We start from the raw sequence: 19,573 nt of genomic DNA on the forward strand, positions 1-19,573 counted from the left end.
AAGAATATTGATAGACCTCTGACAAAAAATATCAACATGTATCTGAAATCTTTCTTATCTAACATAACCATACATTGACCTTTTAGATTAGTTACAATGCAAACTTTAAAGTTCTAAATTGCATTGGCGTTATGGCATTATTGAACTATATTGAAAAGGAGGACCTAATGATATGTGTACATTACATAATATTCTAAGTCTGGAAAATGTCTTGAATATTAATCTTGAGAGCGATCTGTGTAAATTCCAATCTCAGCAAGGATGAAATATGAAAAGACTTACATGTACTACCCGTGTTTCCCTTGCTTTGGTTATTTTTGGGACCTCCCATCTTCTTAACCTGGGCCCACAGCTGTTTTCCCCTGGTCCCCTTCCCTGATAGACCTGTGGTGTAGCTCTTCCTGGGTTTGTACTTAGGCTCCACCTTCTCTACAACCCTGATGAGGTGGTAGTTCTTGGCATCGCTGATGTACTGAGCACACTCTGGGTTCTCCATGATGGACGGCACAGCCTCGATGGAGTTCACCAGGAACTCTGGGGTGACGTGTTCCAGGCGGACACTGTGGACGAGTTTGGTTATGCAGGCCTTCCTGTGAATGGATTATTAGATAAAGCTTTTAGCGACAGAGATGTTTTCACCAAACAAGATTATCACAGACATGTGCGCAATGTTTCCTGTGCCACTTTGCCTGTATCATATGATGAATTCACTGTGGACAGGTGATCAATATAGACAGGATTCTTAATGCTTGTATCAATGGGAATAATTATCTAAGGGACCACCAAAAAGTGATCACATTGATTAGGCTGTCTTTATGTGGAGGTGGTCACTTGTACAGGTTTGACTATATATTCAGTACCAAGGCCAAAGACAAGGCTAAAAGTTGTCAGGTTTTCTGTATCACAGATTGTGTCTTTCCCAGGTCAAAGTCGCCAGTATTAACATCACAAGGTTTTCAAGTGTAAGTTTACCTGTGAGTGTCAGTGTCCAGCCACTTCATGGCAGCAGTGAACACCGTGTGCTCATCTGGAGTGCAAAGGTCATCATGGCTCAGATACTGTACAATCTGTTGGCTGGACAGTTGAAGCATCTCCTCATGCTGCATAACCTAAATAAAGGGGGACTGTTACTACAATAATGGACACTTCGGACTTGATCATTTTATCAGGTCAGACTTCCAATTGAATCAAGAGTTGGCTTCAAATAGAGTATCGGCTCTTGATACTAGTATACAATTAGTTCTGCAGTATTCTGGATCTTCAAAAGTTAAAGAGTCAAAACAAAGAATAATAGAAAAAGAAGTCTGACACTTGTTACATTATGTCTGACCCTTACCTCCCTCCGATCATGACCTCAATGAAAAGCGGCATGCAGGCCGATTTGACCTTCTTATGAATCAACAAAGGTTCAAACAAACTTGCAACCAAAGGGCAATTAGTACCAGTAATGTTATACATACTTCATGTACCCCTTCCATGTCTACAATGGGACTGACCATAACCATGCACTTATATCCTGTGCATAGCATTGCCAAATCCAAAACAGCAAATAGCGACCAACCCCTCCACACAACATTACCCCCACTGTGCCGGAGCCCTCAACCTGATAAGGTTGCCACACACTGTGAAGAAGAAAAAGATAGGCTATATGTAGAACAGATAAAAGAGTGTCAATGTGGGACCTGTTGAAAGTTGTGCAGTGCATACTGCTGTGCCCTCAGGAGGAAACTTCCCTGGTCCAGAGTGTCGGCCAGCTGCCACAGGCCCAGGCAATTTGCTGGTGTCAGCATGGCCTCCAGTAGGTAACAGCACTTCTCAGCCACATCCTGCATCTGGAATCTGTGCCATTGGATATATGTCAAGAAGTAGTCTTACTTTACATCTTTTGGTAACAGAACTGAAATTTCTCGTAAACTTGGACAGTGATTTTACCTGACAGTGTATTTCTTAAATTTGCAGTGGGACGGTAGGTCGATTGGTTTGTTGGTTTACTGTCAGTGTGTAATTACAAAAAAATTATAAATTGTGACATTTTAATGACCTTTCATGACCACTTTTTTTTAGTGGTGAGGGTAAATCAGTGACTTTTTCATTTTTGGTCCTTAGTTGGTCTTTCGAATTCCAACATGTAGCTTACATAATACATTGTAGATTGATTTAAACCTCCTTCCTTACATGAAGTGAAGAGTATCCTATGAATGCACAAAAATCTAACTACCGGTATACCACAGGTCTGTCCTAGTTTGTCTCAGATGTAAAGGTGCAGCACATCATGGTGCCCTCACCTGTGTGCAGCCTCCAGCAGGTGCCTGGCGTTGGCAGGTGTGACCAGGATGTTCCCAGTGTAGATGAAGCTGAGCAGGTCCTCCAGCACCTCGGTGTGCATGTGCAGGATGGACAGGTTGGCTCCTGCCTTCCCAAGCTGGAGTAGAGAACACAAATAAAGCAGTCAACAATTAAGATAAAAATGGCATTTTGGCAACATGCCACTATGATTCTTGAAGTAGATAGAAAAGAAAATACATTCCATTACAATTTCCTGAAGATATTTTTAAATTGTAAGTTTTGTGAAATATATGAATGAAGAAGGACAGTAGAGCAAGATCTAGAGTACAAAGCTTTATGAGTTTAGGATAGGAGGGGTCACGACTGTTGGCAACAGACAAGAAACAATGGAAAACAATTGTACAATGACACGCCTCAATACAAATATTGACTAATATGATGCAAAGAAAAGTTAAAACATGCCTCCAGGTCCTCCAGCATGAGGCGGAAGTACTGTGCAGACATCAGCACCGCCCGATGGCAGGGGAAGTCGCTGTCCTTACACTGCACCAACGTGATGTCTGTGAACTCACCCTTCTTTCTCAACTCATTCATTTTCTCCATGATCTGCAAGAAAATCAGGCTTATGTTTTTATGCTTGCTTTCAACAAGAGTACTTAAGTTTTTAAGATGTATCACATGAACAACTGTTCCATGATTGTCTTGTCTTATTGTATTATTCTAACTTTCTAGCACACAAATCCATTCACCAGATGCAAGGTTGGGATAGCTGACTTACTCACTCACTTACTGTGTGAAGCTCACTACAGATTTGTTTAGACTAAGTTAGCGAACACCACATTTATGTGGGGAGGCATTACCCATTCCAGCCCACTGCAACTCAAGTGGTAAACTCAGGATATATCCTGGTGACTGAGTGTTGAACGTTAAAAGGAAAAGTATCAATTTAGTAGTTATTGCTGGTATAATGACTCTAGAGTACATTATTTTGAGTGCTAGCTGATAAGGGGTCTTTTTTAGGTACATGTGCATGTAACGTTAGGAATACAATACTTAAACCATAGTCTGGCAATCTTTTTGGACAATAACCAGGGCATTTTGTTTTGGGGCCGTACCATTTTGTGGGCCTACCTGTATTGCCTGTCCATGGTTGCGGAAACAATAAATCCCCTCCTCCTCGCCCACCCCCGGCAGTGAGGTGGTAGATTCCTTGCTTGCCGATGCAGCCTGAAGCCCTCTCCTTCTTTTACTTAGTCGTGCTCTTGTCTTGGAGATGAAATTTACAGCCCCCAGCTTCCCTCTACCAGCGACTGACCCACCTGCACCTGTAGATGTAGACGTATTATATTATCAAATTTTCTTTTTGGAAAGTGGTAACTTGTAGCAACCTATTACAACAGGCTTTTTAAGAGACAAAAAATACATTTGTAAATTAATTTGTTGAGGCAATTTTCATTTTATACTAGGTGAATGATTGGAAATAAAGTTAAACAGAGATATGGTATGTAGAAAAATAAAACACTAATTAAGTGAAGGTATTAAGTTAAAGGTTCTTCAGCCTGGTTCCATGGAGTAGGAGAAACAGAACAGCTAAGTGGTTATAGTACATTGATATGTGTTTTCCCTTCATCATCATATTTTTCTTTATTTGGTTGCTAGTAAGTGCTAGAAGACAACCTATGTTTACTAAGCAGAAGTTGCATGTTATTGCTTTCCAAAAAAAACTTTCTCATTCTTGGTTGATCTTGCAAAATAAATTCAATTCTTACATTCTACATGTATATAGCAGTTTGTTCAAGTTCCCATTTTACAGCTTACTAAGTCTAGCCATCTACATGTATTTCCTCTCAGAGAATTAAGAAATATGGTTGGAGAGGGACAGTTTCGGAAAAGTAACCTTAAAGATTTGAAAACTGCAGGTGCACTTACCCATCTTCCAAAACGTAACCGATCCTTGAAAGTTGTGAAACTCCTGTCTTGTGTACGCCTTATTTCACAAGAGAGGTGTTTCAAAGCCTTCTACATGATGTATCCCATCAGCTTAACAGGAATTACGGCAGTGAGGACAGAATAGTATTTAGACCTTCCAGAAAGAATTCCCACCGTTGGCTTAGTGTTACTGTGTAGCATAGTCCATGGGTACCACTTCAGTGTGCAGCCTTCCGTACTGTTGTTATCCACACACTGGGGACAGGTGAGGAAACAGGTCTGCTCTAACCAAGGCTGAACCCTTTATCACTACACCACCAAGCAGAAATGTCTGAGTGCATAGAAGCTGCTTCCTCTGCACAGGGAAAAGTGACCCTCCATCAGTCTTGAGAAACTTGACCTTTCCTGTCTATAACCACAAGTCTGTGTAACAAACAAAGGCCTTGCTAAAGATGGCTTCCACGTGCACAAGTCTTCAATTTCCAAAACGTACAAGATTTAATTCATAGTTTTTCAGTTTAACAATTATGATGAACTTTAAGAGATCAATAGAAATATGCAGTTCAGCTTGCTTTCTAACCCACCTTGTTTGCTTCTGTTATGTCACTCATCTGTAGATGCTTGGGAAGTCTGTTTCTTTTCTTAAGGACATGAGTACCACACTTAACACCTTAAAACAAACAACAATTACAAATTGTAAATCCTTCAATAAATGACTGCATTTTCTGTGCATTCTAATGTAGATTGAGACAATTTCATCTTCTTTAATTTGTTGTTGATCTGTTTTCCTGAGCAGAAATTTATGAATTAATGTTATATTCAAATCTATAGTACCTGAATTTTAGTTTAAAATCCCTAATGTTAACTTAAGTAACTGAAATGTTAAAACCTATTGATCTGTCACAGATTTGGTAGAGGATCATGCAAACAAGCTTATTGACAGTTCTTAAGTGGTTTCCTTTGACTCCTTAAGTCCCATTCAGGATATTTGCTCACCTGTTCCTCACACACAAGGTGCCCAGTTCTACAGGCATTGTGACTAATTGGGGATTGGCTCTTTAATCCTGGTCAAGCATAATGCATCACAGTGACTGTGTACCCAGCCCATAGTTGTGAGATGACACAATCTAACTCAGTCTAAAACTACAGCATGTAGTACTGTAAATCCTGGGTCACCATTCTCTGTTAGTGGATTGTATCATGCACACTTATATTTCATGAATTACAATATAACATTGTTTAGATTATAGAGTGTTGCCCTTAATAAGACAGATTCCCTTTAATTTCCATCCTAAACTGTCTTAGGACTACCCTAAAATGGTCTGTGGCATGTACATGTGTATCATGCTAAACATTAGCCATTGACATGTGAGAAAATCATACTACATGTAGATTAATGATCACTTCGAGTATTCCTAATCTTTATGCCTTAAGAAATTTTGTTAAATCTCAAAATTTGTATTACTGTGTATCTGCTTCCATTGTTTACTTTCCATTTTGCAGAGAGTGCGGTGACACAGAGCAAGATGTAAATGCTGCTGAAGGGGAGGAAACTCAGTCAAACAAGCCTATTCTCAAGACAAGGTCAAGGTCAAATTCAAAGTCCGAGAAGAGGGTGAGCTTTGCTGAAGACACCAAGTCGGCAACTAGTGAGTCTTCTTCTGATAGTGAAGAAGAATCAGACAAAGACTCTGTAGTGGCTCTGAAAGAAACTGAAGATGAAAAGCTGGAGTCTACAGACAAGATTGTTGAGTTGGAAGGCGAATCTATTTCTGAAACAGCAACAACAAACTCCCAGGCTTCCCAAAAGCAACCTGGTGACAACCCTGTGCATACAAAGGTAGAAGCTACTCATGTTGATGCAAAGATGGTAAACAAGTCCTCTCCTCAGTCTTCACCACCCAAACACAATAAGAAGAAAGCAGTTAAAGACCATGGAAGGAAAAAGACTGTGGGTAAATCCTACAAAGACATTCCTGTGCAATTTTATGTGAAGCCAAAGCCAGAGCATCTTCCTGAAGAACAGTACAATGGTCATGAGGACACTCAATCTGAAACATCTCTTGAAACAAAAAAAGATGCCACTATTTTGTTACAAGGAACTAAGAACTGCATCAGTTTGAATGAAATTAGGCCAACCTCCTTGCCTCTAGAAGAAGTAGTATTTTCAGAAGAGACAGAGCACTGGAATGAGAATGGGACAGTGATCTCCCCCATGGGGCAGGGACGGAGGAAGTGGGGGACTGTGAAGAACCCTCCACTAGATCTGGACATAGAGGAGAGTAGTCTGGGAGGCAACTATGTTGAACTTGAGGATGTTGGAACGATGGCAACTGACTCTGAGGAGCCCTTAGAGAATGGTGAGGTCATACTGGAGAGGCCAGCCAGGAGAAAATGGGGCAGTATTAAGGTATGTGCTGGCCTTAAGAGAATACTAATTTGCAGTTCATTAGATTTTACCAGCACTAATCATTGATAGCATTTTCAATGGTTTGAGGTCCAGATTGAAGTTAGTTACTCTGACTTACAGTAATGTTTCAAGACTAATTAAGCTAATTGCAATATCTTGACCTGAAGTTGAGTGTGACATCTACATTATAGACATTATGCACTATAGTCAAATTGAATGTACAGTCAAACCTGTATTAGCGGTCACCTTTGCATAGCGGCCACCTGCCCATAGTGGTCACTTTTTGTCGGTCCCTTGGATTTTTCCCATTGACATAAGCATTAAGAATTAGGCTATAGCGGTCACCTGTCCAACGCGGTCGCGGCCACACGATTTTCGGTCCCGCGGGTCTGGAAACACTGCCGATAACGGTCACGGCGCATGGTCGCCGCAAGATTCGGGAACCTTCTTTCAAATCTCGGCAGAAAAAATTGTCATTATAGCTGCAGTGTTACCCATGAAAATGTTGTGCATGGTTTTATTTTGCTCCTGGTGTTGGTTTTGCATTTCCAAAACCGCTAAAGACGCCAGAAATTTGCAGACAAACAGAGCCTCTTGCGCGCGGTCCTAGCGGGACGCTTTGTTTACTTGGGTTACTTCACTAGTTACTTCATGGGCGACCAGTTTGTTAAAAAAATACAGATGCCTTTTATCCTCTAAGAAAAGGTTATAAAGTCATCCATTCTTTGTATATTCTGTTCTCTTTATTCAAAGAACTTCTTTGACGAAATAAGTTTACATTTTGTACAATCTAATGTGGAGTAAAATCATAACTCACACATTGCAGCTGCACCCACATTACAGTAGACTATCCCATGTACCTTTGACCTCACAGGAGCCATCTTGCAGCTGTTGTTTTTTTTCTCCCGGCAAGGAATCCGACCCAAACAGGCTGATTTTACCGTGAAATTCCGCAATTATTTGCTGATAAATGATGTCGCCGCGCAATTGAAAATGACACGGTTGTCTTCGGCAACATTTTGGTCGCATGTGCTCCGGATTGGGGGCGGATCGATGGATCGACTTGGACTTTATTTGCTTGTGGAAAAATCCGGACCTACCGAAAGCAGTCATCTTGAGCCGAGCATCGGGTCGTCTTGTGGAAGTGGTCGGTAGACCAAGTTTGACAACATGTATGTGAACAAGGAGGTTTTATGATGTGAATAAATGTTTCTCAGTGGGTACAGAAAACATGTGCCACTTATTGCTCGTGAAATCAACCGTTTCTATAGAGCGGCCACCTGTCCATAACGGTCGATTTTGGCCAGTCCCTTGAGTGACCGCTATAGGCAGGTTTGACTGTATATGATTGTACTATTTCTGTACATGGTTTCATGTGATGTAAATAATAGGAAGAATGAATTTTCAGGTGCCCCAGCCTCCAATGCTAGAGTCAGAGAGTCCAGAGATGAATGGGAGCATCACCCCTAAAGAAGAGGTTTCAGAGGTGTGCCATATGAATATATCATAATTTATTTATTGCACCATTATCTTTCCTTTATTTTCAAATTTCCCATTATTTGCAATATTCCCATATTGTGACTGCTTAATCCGCTCAAACAGCAAAGACTGATGATCAAATGATCAAATGATACGACCTTCCATTGTCTTTGTCTTTGACTTGGTATTGTCAAGTCTCTTGACTGTCTTTTCGAGGTTGTTCATTGCTGATCATAAGTGTTTGTACACCACAGGAAACCTGTGTAGAGAAAGTCCATAATGGGCACAATGACTTTTGTGACACCTTGGCAAGAAGAACAAGGGTAAGATTATCTTTGATTATGTTTTGCCATAAGCTTCAGCCAACTTTAATGTAAGGGAAACATGTGTAGCTGTTTCATGCATCTATATCATAATCATTCTAAGACATTTAAAACAGATAAATCAATGTAGATTTAGTCGGTTACCAGAGTTTATAGAAGGAAATCATCTCCCTCATAGTGTGCTTGATCTGATGGTTAGCCATCTAACCTCTATCTGAACCTCCAGATATATAATAATTAATTTCATTCCACTTGATCAGGTGGTGAACTTTATCCTGGACCTGTGGACCAAACGTAAGAGGCGTCTGCAAGCTGCGGACAGTCTGGCCAAGCCGGCGCTGCAGCTGCTGACGGAGGCTGGGTACGATGAGGAGGAGGTGTCGTCGCTGCCGGAGGACGAGAGGAACAGTCCGCTAGTGGTGTGGGACGCCGTGGCCTGCTGCAATGTGCTGGACACACTGTGTGCCAACAGGTCAGGATCAGCCCAATGTACAAGGCTCTACCCAGCTTGAATATTTTTCTGTCAGCCCTATTCCCATTGATGGAAAGATCCTGCAATGGATCATTTTTTTCTGTCATCATGTACAAATTTCCATCATTTATTAAAATTTAACCATTTCTGTATCCTTACCCACTGATTTTTGTCCGTGAAGGTTGACGAAATGGTCGTAATTTTTTTTGGTCATTTGAAGCAAAATCTGGCATCCAATAATGGGTGCAGGCTAGAGCCCTCATGTAACACTCATGATTAGACAATTGTCATGAAAGAATATCTTTATCTTGAGGATATGATGGTTTGTTGACAAGGATATTAGCAGCAAAAATTTCAAATATATGTAACCTTAATTATTATTTTGAGTGTCAGTGCATAACAGTTATACATGTAGCAGTGTACCAGAGTGCATATTTCAATGATTATGTACTTGTATCCAAATGCTGCTGACCAATTTTATGAAAGGTTCCTAGTCTGTCCTTTTCTCCTGTGAATAAATCCTTGTACCTCCCCTCTACTGCTCAGGTCCCACTGGTCTCTGGGCGTGGCTTCAAGACTTCTCCCCCAGGTGGAGGCCGTTCTGAAGCAGCAGTCTTCAACACGACTGGCTGAAAGGTGAGGGACCTGTCTCGTTTGGAGGATCATTGTCATAACTCAAGGGCTTGTTTAGAAAACATCAGATTCTGCACCCTTCTATGAAGTTTGCTTACCTATCCCATATACATGAAAACAATAATGCAACACTAGTTACCTTATATTAAAAGCAATTTAGAATCAAAGTTCAAATTTTCAAAGTTAAGTATCAGACTGTTATAACTTACAGTTATATTTCACACAAATAAAAATGTGAAGCATTCTCTTTCAAATTACATTTATTCATGCACATCCAGTAACAAATGGATAGGTAGGATTTTCAACGAGCCCTTTTGAAATAAGAATTCAAAGTGACCAGTGTTACATTCTATTGCTTCTGTTTTACTCATAGCTGTACTCACTGTTGCATTCATCATGACCACCTACAAACTATCACACCGTCACACAACATAATATCTAATATCTTGTTTATTTTGTACAGTGCTTTACAAACTGTGCAGCGTGTGCTGGTGCTGGTCCTGGACCGGCTGGGTACAGAGATGCATCCAGAGAAAAACGGTAATCACATATGTTTGTTTTCATCTATCATTTTCCAGAATGCTTTTATTATAGTTGATAGAAAAAGATGCATTGTGATGTTTTTCAGAAAAGTATACAAAGCGTAAATTTTTTTATTTCCTCCATATCCATGTACAATTTGTTCAGTCTGAATGTCAATGGGAACGAGAGTTCAAATCGGTTAATCAGATGCCTAAACCTCAGCTCAGCAGGGAGGCCAATCACTTCAGCTAACCTTTGGTCAGAATAACACAAATACTGGTCTAATGAGTTCTGCCTTTTGTTGGGGTGGTGAGAGTTGAAATACAGTCACAGTTTAACATCCACTCCTGCCATTGTCCAGGTGAGGTACCGTTACGTGATGCGGAGGCGCGACAGGTGTGCTGGACAACGCTGCACAACATCCACCAGGCAGCCCAGCAGCTGCTGCATGATGGGATTCCCTCCCACGAGATGGAAAACGAGGCTGAGTGTCATCAGCTTCTGACGTCCATCAAGGCACTCCTGAACCCCTTTATTGTCCCCCTGTCATCTGTTTGAAAAAGATTGGAGAAAGTGATGAAGTAACAAACTTGACATTATCCGGTTGAGGAAAGTTTAGACTTTTTTGTGTCTTTCAGAATCTGTAAAACAGTTTCTCTCAATTTTTCAGCATCTAGGCATACATGTGTCTAATAGTATGTGTTAAATAAAACTTATCAATTATGGACATGATTTTTAACTTGGACAGTTGGAGACAGAAAGTGTGACGTTTTTATATTGATGCAGCAAACAGATTTTTCATACTATTAATTCTTCCAACATGCAGTAGTTTGATATCATACCTTTTACATGAAATTGCTACTCTTTGGTCAAGTGTACAATTTTGAACAAATGTGCAATTTTTCTATAAGATCATAACTTATATACGTTGAGTAAGTTCATTACTTATTCTTAACTGGCTATGGTTATTTCAGAAGGTCAGGGGAAGGCAGCAATTGGTTTATCAAATTTAAAGTCTGAGTTACAAAAATGCAATTTATTGATGGAGAATCATTAATATGAATATGGAGCAGTTCTGTTTTTAAGGCATTTTTTGCCATCCATGTTTGCATTTTATCTCAGCTGTCATGTATCAAAGTAAGCAAATTTATAGATTATATACTCATTTATAAATGTTAATAATATATTGATTGGAGTTTTGGTAGATTGATTTGCAATTATGCTACCAATGTTACTTTGAATTACTCCCTCAACATAGAACCACTGTTACAGAAATATATGATAAAGACGTTAGTGTAATTATATCATACTACTGTATATTCATCTACATGTGATATGTGATAATTGTCAATAATGTAAACAAATAATGAAAGCTTTTTCTTTAGCATTGTAAATTACAGCTGCTGTATGTGCATTTGAAACTTGTAAATAATATTTGATTAGTAAATGATTGGTGAAAAATTCTAAATCATCAAATGTTTTATCATAACTTAAAAAGATGATGTTGCAATTGCTGTGACCTATTGATAACCCAACTAGTTTTTTGCAAATAATGGCAGGACAACAACTTTTTTTGTATTTTCTTTTTGAGAAAGCAACTGATAGCAACACATCATGAATGATTGTGTACTTTAGCTTTTAGTAAGTCAGATCTACATTACAAAAAAAAAGGTATTGCCATTCAAGAAAATAAGAGAATTAAGTCTTTTTTGTTGCAGTTTGAAAGACAAATCCTGAGCAACCACAGACATCACTTCATGCCTTTCTATATCATATAACTCAGCAAAATCCATATTACCTTGTTCTGGCATGTCCATGATTACAAATATACTACTGGTATAAAATGAATGTTACTTTCTTCCTGCAGTGAAAGCATGAAAATAGTTGAACTTGGGGTTTGCAGCTATCAGAATTACAACAATTATTTTGTATTTCAATGAATAAACAACAGTGCACTCACTGTAGCCTCAAAATCATGTTATCTAACATTTACATTTTTTGGCAGTATCTAAAACAAACAAGTCTGCCATGCTTGATGGTGATAACAATTTTGACAGAATGATGATGAAGTTTGGAATCCCCTTACGGCTTACCCTTTCCCTTCCTCTCTTAATTCTCCACCTCTTCAGGATGGCTGCCTTCAGTAACTTGTGAAACAACTGCAATCACCTGCAGGGAGTAGAGTTAAGGCGCAAACTTTCAACAACATAGCAGCAATAAGTCCAGGGTCAACTACAGCTCACATGAGACAGTAGGAATTCTAGTCCCCAAATCATAACAATGACAACACTATGTTTAAAAGGAAGCTTTCAAGCCTTGGGTTGGGTCTCTCCAAGAGCAATAAAAGAACATCCCCCATGCCTTTAGTTTTGTATTCTAGTGAGAGAAGTCATATTTGCTCTCTTTCAAAACACTAGTTCTGTTACTGCCAAGCCTGAAAAAAAACTTTAATTTGTTTCTGTAAGAATAATGTACCTGTACCTGCTCAGCTGCTCTCTTGCCAGCCCAGACTGCACCTTCTAGGCCACCATATCCACATGTGGCTGACTCCACCCCAGCTAGAAACACTCTGCCTGTAGGGTCATACCTACACCTACAATGTAGGTTAGACCACAATATGGCCTATCAATGTATTATCTCACAGATCAAAGACATGCACTACATCATACACCTGTAGCAAACAGCACTATTCAAGTAGGACCAGTAAAGGGCTTATTATGTAAGTCAAACAGAAATACATTTGATCTACATTTTATTCTGATAGTCATATCATGTGTGAAATGGTGATCAGACTTTGCAGGAATGAAACCTTGGTTGTCTTCAACACCAGATTACAGGATAAAACGAGAATTAGACCTTGGTACAAATATAGACCATCACTCTGTCAATCCTCATCTTGGAACACTAAGGCAGCACACTCGTGCTGAATCCTACTGTAAGACGTACATGTTAATGGAAGTTACCTTCCAAATATTCTCTCACTAGTGAGGACACCAGGTGGGAAATATGCACCAAAACCACCTCCAATGTACTCCTCCTCATTCCAGTTCTTCTCCACATACTCTAAAGGCTGTAAGAAAAAGAAAAAAATACAAAACGACAAATTAGAGTTGATAAATGAACATGTTTGCTCTAGTCATCCAAACATGTTCACCCCAGGCCTGCTATTAGCAAAATACTCATGAATGTAGTTCATACTACAGTTTTCATTTTCCAAGCTCAGAATTGCAAAGGAATGAAGCCTGATCATTGATACTTCTACTGTAGTTTTTCTATGGCTATGATCATTTTTTTTCTACCATTGTGAAATGTCAGATTATCTTTTAGTACAATATAGTACCATGAGGTCAAGTTTATTTTTTGTTGGACAGCATACCTGCATGACTTCTGATTCAGAAGTGAAAGCTCTAGCCAAGCACTGGCAGAAGGCATCTTTCCTGTATAGAGGTAACAACTATTATAACGATACAGAGACAGATTATCCTGCAAAGACAAAAAATCTTGTAATGTTCAGCAGCACACACATTTTTTTCCAGGCAAAGGAAATGGCTTGGAATGGTGTGGAAGGTAAGATTGCATACAACTTATAAATTAATTAACAAATCTCAAGAAGTCTCATTCACATGCATTCAATTTGTTTTTACCTACCGTAGACACTTTAATCTCAATACAGACTTGGTTATTCTTAATTATTGTTACTCTCTTCTCACCTTTGTTCCTTAGTCATCTCTTTTGCTTCAGTAGCCTTTTTACCTGTTATGAACCTGTAGATGGCACAAAACATTACAATGGTCATTATGATGTTTTCAACAATCATTCCAGACAGAATGATTGAAAAAACAAACATTTGGAACTATTAATCACACAACAATCATCAGATCCTTAGAGGTATCATCCAAAATCAGCAAAATCAATTATAGCCCACAAAATCAAAACAAGTCAGCCTACGCTGTGAAAGCAGGGAACTTGTTCCCAGGAATAGTGTCGTCAAAGCCGTATACAAATGGGCATCCAGGATAATCTGTAAAGAGCTGCACTCCTCCACAAGGCAAAACAAAACGGCAGGAAAAATTAGTGACTTCAATTATCTGATCATCGATTGAGCATTAACGTTAGATCTTATTTCATAGATTAACAATTAACAAAATGGACTTCCACAGAAAAAACTCTTATCTTTTAACCCTAAAAGTCCATCAAAATCAACTTTGAAGTTCATGATTTTAAGATAAAGGGGGGGAAAATAAGATCAAAAGTATGCATTAACAGCTTCTGACATTAAACGTTCATAAGTGTGAAAAGTGACCCAACTTTTGATTACTGACCATTTGAGGCTGTATTCATGCATTTTGTATTTAGTATAAGGAAGGAAAATGCACACTCTTGTACAGTGCTTGTTTCTAATCCAAACTTAAAGTTCACCTACTTCCATTTCCCCAGAAGTTAGTCTTGTAGTACAGAGTGCATTTGTAGACATGGCCCATGGTGATGTGGTGGAAGGCCTCAGGCAAGGCTGGGGAGAGGCTAATCTTATTGTAACATGGAGGTGGCACAGCCAGGATCACAGCTTTAGCCTGGGGAAACATTATCAGGAGTCAGGGAGGGCTGGGGAGAGGCTAATCTTACTGTAACATGGAGGAGGGACAGCAAGGATCACAGCTTTAGCCTAGGGAAACATTATCAGGAGTCAGGGAGGGCTGGGGAGAGGCTAATCTTACTGTAACATGGAGGAGGGACAGCCAGGACTACAGCTTTAGCCTGGGGAAACATTATCAGGGATGAGTCAAGCTGACTGTTAAGCTGTCTCAGATGAAATATAGACTATTCTATCAGTCATTTGAAGGGACATAAGCTTCAAAATTAGGCTTATATGCCTCCAATGTCAAATCTTCCATTTTAGGCAGATCATCTTTTTTGGGAGTTAGGGAGACAAATTGCAACTTGCTGACCTTCCAAGTAGCTCCGTTGCCTGTGACCAGAACTCCATCCTCTACATTCTTGACCTTGGTGATGGGACAGTTCAAGGTCACCTTGTCTCCCAGCTGTTCTACCAGCACCTTACAAAGATGCTGCATACCTCCGCTTACCCTGTACTGGGAGGGGAATTACATTAAAAAAATTAAGTATGTGATCATAAGAGTATCATAAGACATGTACTTATCCACTGTATCTAAACTTTGTAACAATAACGCTAACTGTAGCATTCCTGTCTACAACAACAAATTGCTACCTACAAACATGACTGACAGGCTGCCTCAAATATTCTTTGCAAATGTTCAGGTCAACATTTAAAATAGCATCTGGTTTTTAAAGCCGATTAACCCAGTGTTTTCATTATCTACTTTAATATATCAATTAAAATACTATTTGGTTAAATTTTGGTCTCTATTACCTCCCCAGCAATAGCAGCTGCAGGGTTGACCAGTGTGGCCCACCTCCCCCCTCCTGTCTGACCTATCAGCCACAGGAACCACAACATGGACACCTCCTCAGGCTCTGCACACGCTAACACACGTGAAAACGCATCTGTGATCCTCCGAACAGACCTAGACATGTACAGCGAGGGAAAACACATGATGTGTAGAGGTTGCCTGTGATGTCTTCATTTCTTGATGTAATGACACAGAGAGTCATACTGTTACTGGTTATAGAAGAATCATTATCATTTCCAGATAAATATATATGAATGAATTGACATGGTACAAAAGTTATGACTATTTCCAAGTAGAAACAGTGATATTTGTACATTGCAACATTTTCAAACATTAACCATTATAATACCTAGATGTTTTTCACCTAGACACCTAGACAGTTTCAACTGGCCATGGGTAATACATGTACTCTGTGAAAGTAACAGAGGACTGTTTCAACTCACTTGAACCACACAGTCCTGTCAAAGAAGTCCTTCATGGTGCAGGAGTCCCATTCCTGAGCTGACGCAGCCTCCCAGGGTTCTTCAGGTGGGATCTGAGCAACAAAGAAGTTAGAATGTAAAATATTATGCTCAGCTTTGCTAAACAAACAAAGACTCAAACTTATAATGATATATGGCTGTTGCATAGCTAGCCAGCCTGTCCATGTCCATGGAGATGCTATGATGATGTTATAAGAGATATTGCAGATTCGTGCAGACCTCTGACTATTAAACCTGGTTAGCCAGCCTGTCCATGGTACTGAAGATGCTATAATGATGTTATAACAGATACTGTAGAGCCCTGACTAACCTGGTTAGCCAGCCTGTCCATGGTACTGAAGATGCTATAATGATGTTATAACAGATACTGTAGAGCCCTGACTAACCTGGTTAGCTAGCCTGTCCATGGCACTGAAGATGCTATAATGATGTTATAACAGATACTGCAGACCCCTGACTTACCTGGTTAGCTAGCCTGTCCATGGCACTGAAGATGCTATAATGATGTTATAACAGATACTGTAAACCCCTGACTAACCAGGCTAGCCAGCCTGTGCATGGAACTGAAGATGCTATAATGATGTAATAACAGATACTGTAGACCCCTGAGCGACTGCCCCTGACTAACCTGGTTAGCCAGCCTGTCCATGGTACTGAAGACGTTATAATGGTCCAGTCTAACCAGGGGGTTCCATGTGGGAAGAGATGTGGAGGTGAACCTTGACACACCGTCCTGTAACATTAAACACCAGTGATGTTAACCAAGGAGGTTGAAATAGTTTAACCTCCTTGTGTTAACAGTACCATACTACCAACACAGCACCCAGTGTAGTTAAATTTTGTGAAAATCTCAACACAGTGAAATGAATGATTTGCCTATCGCACACAAACCTTGCCTTGAATGTTTTGATACTTGCCTCTGTGACATACACGGTTTCAGCAGGAGGCTGTTGCCAGACCTTCACTCCAACATCCTTTATCAGCTGCCATAACGTGGACTGGGCCGGGACACAGAGGGATGCACCCTGGTCTGATACCATGCCCAACTCTCGGTTCTGATGCACAAAGATATGAGGAAATTATCTTGTATGGATAGGGAGCACAATAGTTTAGTTAAGATGATTATGTTTGGACCTTCTCGTACCTTCCATGCTGCAACTACTGTAAATCCATTTACTTTCACACTGGTTTTATTTCACAGTAGAAATAAAGATAAGAGAAAGAGAGAAAGGCTGTGGTGGTAACATTACAGTAGAATTTAAAAAAAAAAACAGTGTTATGTAGTGGTGTGGATCTAAACCCGAGTTTAGGTTTAGGTTCGGACTCGAGTCCAGAGGTTTAGGTTCAGGTCCGGACTTGAAAGTCCGGACCTGAACAATAATTTTGGAATATTTTTTCGTGTTACATGTAAAATTGCATATTGGCAGATATTTTACACATAATTTGAAAACTATATATACGGAATTATATACAGTCCGTAATTAACACAAAAGTTCAGTTATAAACACAAAAACAGCAATGTTTTAATATTTTTCTAGTGCAAATTTCACGATTTAAGGAAGGTTTAAGATGGTTTAAAACAAAAAGGAATGTATGAGTGAGAGAATTTTTTTCAAGTCCGGACTTGTTTCCAGACGTTTAGGTTTTTTTGGACTTGAACCTAAACGTTTTACAAGTCCGGAACCGGTCCGGCCGGACCGATCCGCACCACTAGTGTTATGATTTCATGTCATATCGGAAACCAGGACAATAAAACCACCACAAACAGTTCAAGATTGCAGATACAACAAAATCTCAGCTATTGTATATAAGTTATTAATATAATAAGTTCTACGTTCACACTTGCTGAGGGGTCGCCTCATGACATGCATGTTATAGTTGTTGTTACTGAGTCTTAGAAAAATGTATGAAATGAAAAGTAATGAAATGAAATGTTGCACCTCTAAGGTGAAAGCCCTGCCCCCGACCCGACCTGAGGCCTCCACAACAGCCACGTCTAAGTCATGTTTATGGAGCAGTCTGGCAGCTGTTAAACCTGAGATGACAAACATCATCAAAACACAACACAACATTCATTCACATTCATATAATATAACGTTACAAGGATATAAACTTTTATAAATTTTCTTTTATTACCAAAACAGCGAAATCACATGTGACGTTAACTTTAACATACTGGTAAAATCAAGGATGGAGGACGTTTTGATATCCAATCACGCTCTGTCCCACAACAAATGAAAGATTCAAGTGTATCTGAAGCGTCGCCTTCCGATAATTTCCTCCATCCCCAACCCCCAAAAGATCTCCCCTCCCCCATGTGTGCGAGACCGTGTTGTTGGAGGCCATGGCCTGGGTCGCTATCTAATCTCTCACCGCTCAGTCCAGCCCCAACCACGACAACGTCACAACTGTGTTCCGTCATCCTTGTTTCAACAGTTCAACATCTCTGGCCTGTCCGCACCGTAACTGCTGGGCAATTGATTGTATTTCTCCAGATAGAGTTAACATGACCGATGACCTTTCAACTTTCCCCCTAGGCCTGTCGGGACATGTGGTATCAGTTTACCAAATAGACCCCTTTCCAAATACCGCGGCCATTTTGAATCTAGCGCGAGCGCGCATAATTCGAGCGCGGGAAAAGTAAACAAACGGTAAGCGGTAAGGCGTCCCCAATAGAAACCAGCGTTGGGTCATCTTCTGCGGCGAGATGTTCTCCTCTTCGGTGAAATCTATCGATATATTTGCATGTCACAAGTAGATAATATTGTTGTGGACACTTGGACTCGATATCGGCTAGTAAAATTGTGAATTTCGGCTACTTTTCCACAGTTCCTGCCGGGCTGTTGAGCGCGCGCTACATGTGAAAAAACTCTAATATGTTTACACCGCGTGCTTGTGGTTTCCCTGATAATGTTAGCTAAAGTCGAGAAAAAATCCCACAACACACACACTTTTCGGACTGGGATCCTTGTAGCTTCGTAGATAGAAATATACAGAATTTTACCAGTTGTGACCGTAATTTAGACGATGACAACTTTGCCTGGGAAAACTACGCGCGTTGGGCGCTCGAGAAGGTCGTGTGTTCTGTCAAGCCTTTCTTAACATAGCTTCGTCTGCAGATATTTTATACTTCCACTGGATAAAATCCCACAAAAACGTGAAAATGTAGGCTTGAGCTCAAGGTCCTTTTGGTTAGGAATTTAGCAGAGTTTTGGCGGCTTCTTTTGACGCGTTTTCTGAAATATCAAAACCTAAAGTACGTGAGTAAAGATGGAGTGTTTTCACTATGCGCCGTAATATCTTAAAATTTCCGTCGGATGACATTTCAGAAACGTGAAGATATAGGCTTGAGGGCTCTGCGAGTAGAAATTTGACGGAACTTCGGTGGCTCCTTTGACTTTGACCAAGGAGGTTTTGCTTTGACGATATTTTAGTGCCAAGATTAGCGTGAGGAAGTTCATTAGTGAAGCAGGGGGCGTGTTTTCTTTGTAGCGTTTCATTACATCACTTTTCGCGGAAATATTTTAGACCTCCGCAGGATGAAACCCCACAAAAAAGGAAGATATCGGCCTGAGGTCCTTCAGTCCTCAAGCCAATATTATCTAACT

General features: G+C 40.1%; 4 protein-coding genes and 1 long non-coding RNA gene across 6 annotated transcripts in view; 1 reads left to right on the plus strand and 4 right to left on the minus strand.

Moving 5' to 3' along the window:
• LOC136435019 (kelch-like protein 38) overlaps nucleotides 1-2,428 on the minus strand; it is a 7,078-nt gene extending 4,650 nt beyond the window's left edge. The window contains exons 1-4 of the mRNA XM_066428188.1: nucleotides 2,286-2,428; nucleotides 1,683-1,839; nucleotides 973-1,109; nucleotides 283-590 (exon numbers count right to left, since the gene is read on the minus strand). Coding sequence (XP_066284285.1) covers nucleotides 283-590; nucleotides 973-1,109; nucleotides 1,683-1,839; nucleotides 2,286-2,386 — 703 coding nt within the window. The 5' untranslated portion in view covers nucleotides 2,387-2,428. The remainder of the gene's footprint in view (nucleotides 1-282; nucleotides 591-972; nucleotides 1,110-1,682; nucleotides 1,840-2,285) is intronic.
• Nucleotides 1-12,028, plus strand: part of LOC136435294 (uncharacterized) — a 25,312-nt gene extending 13,284 nt beyond the window's left edge. The window contains exons 11-17 of the mRNA XM_066428634.1: nucleotides 5,719-6,625; nucleotides 8,034-8,111; nucleotides 8,359-8,427; nucleotides 8,688-8,899; nucleotides 9,446-9,535; nucleotides 9,996-10,072; nucleotides 10,416-12,028. Coding sequence (XP_066284731.1) covers nucleotides 5,719-6,625; nucleotides 8,034-8,111; nucleotides 8,359-8,427; nucleotides 8,688-8,899; nucleotides 9,446-9,535; nucleotides 9,996-10,072; nucleotides 10,416-10,612 — 1,630 coding nt within the window. The 3' untranslated portion in view covers nucleotides 10,613-12,028. The remainder of the gene's footprint in view (nucleotides 1-5,718; nucleotides 6,626-8,033; nucleotides 8,112-8,358; nucleotides 8,428-8,687; nucleotides 8,900-9,445; nucleotides 9,536-9,995; nucleotides 10,073-10,415) is intronic.
• LOC136434252 (uncharacterized) lies at nucleotides 2,651-4,598 on the minus strand. The gene is made up of 3 exons (XM_066426983.1): nucleotides 4,216-4,598; nucleotides 3,418-3,611; nucleotides 2,651-2,892 (listed from the first exon to the last, which is right to left on the minus strand). Exons 1-3 carry the CDS (start codon nucleotides 4,217-4,219, stop codon nucleotides 2,701-2,703), a joined length of 390 nt encoding a protein of 129 aa, XP_066283080.1. The 5' UTR covers nucleotides 4,220-4,598; the 3' UTR covers nucleotides 2,651-2,700.
• Nucleotides 9,775-16,694, minus strand: LOC136435020 (amine oxidase [flavin-containing]-like). 2 transcript variants are annotated; one of them, XM_066428189.1, is made up of 12 exons: nucleotides 16,594-16,694; nucleotides 15,927-16,018; nucleotides 15,444-15,597; nucleotides 15,001-15,144; nucleotides 14,478-14,625; nucleotides 14,003-14,093; nucleotides 13,765-13,818; nucleotides 13,431-13,491; nucleotides 13,018-13,124; nucleotides 12,536-12,647; nucleotides 12,148-12,223; nucleotides 9,775-10,604 (listed from the first exon to the last, which is right to left on the minus strand). In XM_066428189.1, the coding sequence occupies exons 1-11, from the start codon at nucleotides 16,612-16,614 to the stop codon at nucleotides 12,164-12,166; spliced, it is 1,044 nt and encodes a 347-aa protein (XP_066284286.1). In that variant the 5' UTR covers nucleotides 16,615-16,694; the 3' UTR covers nucleotides 9,775-10,604; nucleotides 12,148-12,163. The 2 variants fall into 2 exon arrangements, with proteins under 2 accessions (XP_066284286.1, XP_066284287.1); XM_066428190.1 differs by lacking the exon at nucleotides 16,594-16,694 and adding an exon at nucleotides 16,200-16,261.
• Nucleotides 16,695-16,867: 173 nt separating this feature from the next.
• Nucleotides 16,868-18,467, minus strand: LOC136435025 (uncharacterized). Its single transcript, XR_010755802.1, has 3 exons — nucleotides 18,339-18,467; nucleotides 17,906-18,000; nucleotides 16,868-17,020 (listed from the first exon to the last, which is right to left on the minus strand). It is a non-coding gene; the product is annotated as an uncharacterized lncRNA (long non-coding RNA).
• Between the last annotated feature and the right edge of the window lie 1,106 nt (nucleotides 18,468-19,573).

Source organism: Branchiostoma lanceolatum, chromosome 5 (assembly GCF_035083965.1).
Source record: "Branchiostoma lanceolatum isolate klBraLanc5 chromosome 5, klBraLanc5.hap2, whole genome shotgun sequence".
NCBI lineage: Eukaryota > Metazoa > Chordata > Leptocardii > Amphioxiformes > Branchiostomatidae > Branchiostoma > Branchiostoma lanceolatum.